Source organism: Austrofundulus limnaeus, unplaced genomic scaffold (assembly GCF_001266775.1).
Source record: "Austrofundulus limnaeus strain Quisiro unplaced genomic scaffold, Austrofundulus_limnaeus-1.0 Scaffold136, whole genome shotgun sequence".
Taxonomy (NCBI): Eukaryota; Metazoa; Chordata; class Actinopteri; order Cyprinodontiformes; family Rivulidae; genus Austrofundulus; species Austrofundulus limnaeus.
In genome coordinates, this window is record NW_013952538.1 from 1,270,359 (window position 1) to 1,274,807 (window position 4,449).

The 4,449-nt window shown below is 39.3% G+C and overlaps 1 protein-coding gene across 1 annotated transcript in view; it reads right to left on the bottom strand.

Moving 5' to 3' along the window:
• Window positions 1–4,449, bottom strand: part of LOC106522791 (5'-AMP-activated protein kinase subunit gamma-1) — a gene marked incomplete at its 3' end in the record, with an annotated part of 27,315 nt that overhangs the window by 3,713 nt on the left and 19,153 nt on the right. Inside the window, 2 exon segments of the mRNA XM_014015966.1 lie at window positions 3,148–3,229; window positions 3,322–3,470. Coding sequence (XP_013871420.1) covers window positions 3,148–3,229; window positions 3,322–3,470 — 231 coding nt within the window.

Genomic DNA, 4,449 nt, shown 5'->3' on the forward strand with positions numbered 1-4,449 from the left:
GCATGTCAGGAAAATCTAGGTCATTAAAGGATGTCATGAATCACCTGCTTAAACATAAAAGTATTATTTCTACCACAGAGGTAGAAATAATTACTTCTGTAGAAGTTGAATAAACAACTCAAGCTTTTCCCCCCCAAGTAAAACCATAAACCTACTGGTTTTAAAACTACTTAAAATATGAAAGTGAAAATGAATGTAAGGGGGGAGGGGGCATTAAAGGGGCAATATCATGTAAAATCAACTTTTTTGAGTTTTATATCATGTTATAATGTTATATATAAAACATGGCCAAACCTTTACTTTGACTCATTCATGCATGTTTGAGAAATCCTGCAGCATTTTTATGAAGCCATGCTGAGGAGCAAAACGACAGGTGGGGACCAGAAACACCTTTTGGTAGTGTTGTAGTACTTGAAACCGGTCTTGGTCTTAAAACCGGTCTCAAGACCACTTTTTGATGGTCTTGGTCTTGTCTCGGTCTRGGACATTGAGGACTCGGAATTTTATTTCAAGACCAGTCAAGACCACAACTGTGGAAATATCACTAAACAGCCAGAATGTTGTGTCCAATTTACTTGTTAACATTCTTGCTTTCATTGGATTTAAAACATCAAATCCAAACCTMACTCGTTGCTATTTATGTATTTTTGTTACTGACTGTCACCCATCTCCACCCCCCGTCACTCGCACGCAGCACTCCCAGAAAGTGCACCGTGGTTCTCTGGGAGCGGTAAAGGATGTCGTCAAATTTTTTAATTATAAAATTTGGCTACATTATTGATAAATAATATCATTGTAAAACAACAACAACCAAGAGAAAGCTTACAGCAGCTTGTACATTCGGCAGTGCTTCACTTTCAGAGACAGTGGGGACAACATCAAACTTTTATCATCTCTAATGTTAACAAGCTGCCTCTGTAGCAAAATTATTTCCTCTGCCCTCACACAAAGATTTTATCAATATTAGCTCTACATATTAAGTTAGCTAAAGTGGGACTAAAAAGTATTTAGTCAGCACCAATTGTTCAAGTTCTCCCACTTAAAAACATGAGACAGGCCTGTGATTGACATCATAGTTAGGCCTCAACTATGAGAGACTAAATACTTTTCCCCCACTGTACATGAGTACAGAATACTCTCATCTTTTAGGAAACTTTTTTTTCTTGGTCTTGGTCTTGTCTCCGTCTCGCCCTCTCTCGGTCTTGGTCTCGACTTGGTCCAAACCCTAAAAGTCTTGGTCTTGTCTCGGTCTCGAGACACTGTGGTCCTGGTCTTGACTTGGTCTCGGGTTAGGTGGTCTTGACTACAACACTACCTTTTGGTACCAGAAACGCCCATGGGACGTGTCTTTAAGCCAAACTTCCTCATGGCATGTTCAGACTCACCAGTTTCTTCCAGTGGTGTGAATCTGTTTTGAAGAAACACTGCTCTGTCTTCATTTCTCTGGCTGTTATCAGTTGTTTTGATTCCAGCCTGTCGCTGCTTTCTTCTCCTTGCTGGAGGAGAAAAAGCATTTCTCTGTAACTCTGGCCATTCMTTGTCATCTAAGAGCTGAATCCTTCCTGAGAGATTTTTTGGTCTGGCACCGAGAGAGACTTCGTTTTCCAGCTTCACTCTCAGAAGCAGCTTCTCCTCGTCCAGTTGATCGCTCATCTCTTCTCACCCATTTGAACGCATGTTGAGTCCTCCAAAGCATTCATCTCTTCCAGACGATGAATCTTGAGCTCCAACACCGTCACCTTTTGGAGAAGCTGGCAGAAATCCTCTTTGGAAAAGAAAAGAGGCATCTTGAAGCATTTACTCACTCTCAACAGTTGATGTTTCAAAATCTTCCCAGGTTCTTCAGCAGCCAAAAATAAAATCCAATGTTCTCTGCTTATTCAAGATCATCCATCACAGTCGGTGGTCACAAAATTGTTGGAAAAATATGCGTTGTTCAAAGTGGTATGTCCGAATAAACAGGAATCTGCTGGATTTCTTCTTAAAACTTTATTCTCAATCTTCTGACTCCAGTCAGGTTCACAGTACAGCACACAGGCCTCAGTAAGACCTTGGGCTGAACCAAAACACAGCCGCCCTGCTCTGAAGCCGTCTCTCCACAACATTCTGACAACTTCCTTCTACTTTTAATGTACATTTCTTCCTGGTTACATCCCTGGAGGTGTTACCTTTTATGTCAGACGTAGAGCGTAACTCATTTTGTTTAGACTAAAGTAAGAACACATAAGACACACATCAACTGTCTGCTTTAACCTTACAGGCTGAAATGGTCAGAAAGTATAAAATACAAAACTGCATCTAACATTCAYTTAAGCTCAACACGTTTGTGTAGTAGTTTGACAAGATCACTTTAGCCCCCCCGTCTGTTCACCGCATGAGATTATTTAAATAATGAAGGCCTGTGATGATTTTAACAAAACTGCTAACAGTTTCAGGTCACTATGGGGGATGACAGCGATGGTGGGTGTCGAGTTCTATCTTGTTAAACTTGTTATCCTGGAAATTTTCTTTATTTCAAGAAGTCTTAATTACCAAGCGCAATTGTCTCATTCCACTGTTAGATTATTTCACTTAATTTGAGTCTGAATCTTCTGAAACTAAGTGAAATAATCTGCCAGTGTAGTAATTCAGATTACCCCTGTGCAAAGTGAATTCATAACATTTATGTTCAGTTTCAAATGTTTGATATTTTTATATAGTGGGTTACTGAAGTTCATAAAAAAGTAAAAAAGCTCACAGATATTAAAAAGTTTTAGAGAAGTTAAGACTATTTAATCTAGAAAGAACTCTGGTTAGCTACCTCATTTGAACCATGTAAACTTTTTTGACCCTGCCTCTAAATTAAATTGGAACTGAGAATCGTTAGGAACAAAAATCAAAATGAGAAGAACTGAAGCCTCAGAATCAACGCTGAATCCTAGTTCAATCCTAGTTATGGGCAGAGGTAACATATTTGAATTTAAATTTGTATTTTAATCTAGAGATACATTAGTCTTTGTGCTGATTATTCTAGAAATCTTTTGTAAAAGAGCCTTTTGTTAATAAAGTAAAATTATTGTATCAATACTCACTTTGTGAGTAGCGTGTATCGATCGTATTGTCCACTATTCAGCAATTGGAAATACACAGACATGTGGTTCTTCTCACCCATAAAACACTGCAGTTTGCTGTCCCACAGTGGCGCTGCCCTCACACCATTCACCACCAGAGCAAAGAAAGCTTTCTTCACCTGACCAAAGCAAACACATTGTCATTAAATCTAAACCTTGTCAGTACTTTCTTTCTTTTTTTTTTGAGTCATTTTGCTGAAGAAAGTCCTACCTGCAGTGAGGTGTCAAAGATGACCAGTTTGGAGCTGGTGGGCATGGCATCATAGCAGCTGTGACTCTTCATGAAGTTCATGTAAACTAAGGTATCGGGGTCCACACCAGCAGGGGGTGCCAAAGGGTGCATTGTATAGGTAAAGACACCTAAGAATAAATAGAACAGTGTAAAAATGTGGCAATATGTTTGTGATTTAATGTGCGTGATTTTCAAATAGAAGGGATTTGGCATGTCAAACTACTCTACAATAAGCAGTATGCTGATGTCTCCATCAGGAATTTGAATAATAAAGGCTTGCAGTTTTCGAGATAAAGGAATTTAGGACAATCTTAATGTTTTAAGGGCAAGATATTCAAGTGAGTAGGAGTTGGGTTTTTCCCCCTTTCGGCTGCTCCCTTTTGTCAAGGGGTAGCCACAGCAAGCAAAATCACATAATGATGAATACAAGTTAATGCTAACTTCTAATCTGTTTATTTTTATTTTTATGCCTATCTTTGTTTATTTATTACATGCCTCTGTTGTGTTGAAAATGACCGGTGATAACTGTCAAACAAGATGGCCATTTTGTGAGCATCAGATGATATTAACAGATTATTTTAATTGGCATTATTTTTAATGGTCCACATAACACATGTAAGCTAGAGAACCAAACTTTCTGACCCCCTTAGCAACTCTACAAGGGTAAAGACCTGGTCTTAACCTTTTCGACTTTGGGGCCCAACTTCTTGAATCTACAGTAGTACAAGGCCCATCCAGATATTAACAATGTACTGATCAAAGTGATAATTGATTTAAATATTGGTAAAAAAATTTCTGCTTGGCCTTCAGAGGAGTTGGACGCTTTTTGCTCTCTCCTTCCCTAGCCTGGCCCTGGCCTTCCTACACAGCTCCGCTCAATTCTAGTGTCGCTTCACTGCTCCGTCTGGGATTTCTCCCATTGAGATGGATTTCACTGGCAGATTTTTAGCTGGGCCAATCAGAGAACAGAACATTGATTTTCTGCACAGTGTCTGCTTGTAGTTTATTCAACCTGGGTCAATCAACAAAGAAGGAGGAGTTTTGAACAACGTCGATGTTCTGCGTAGTGTCTGCTAGTTAGTTTAGCATACGTTAGTGGAGGAAGTG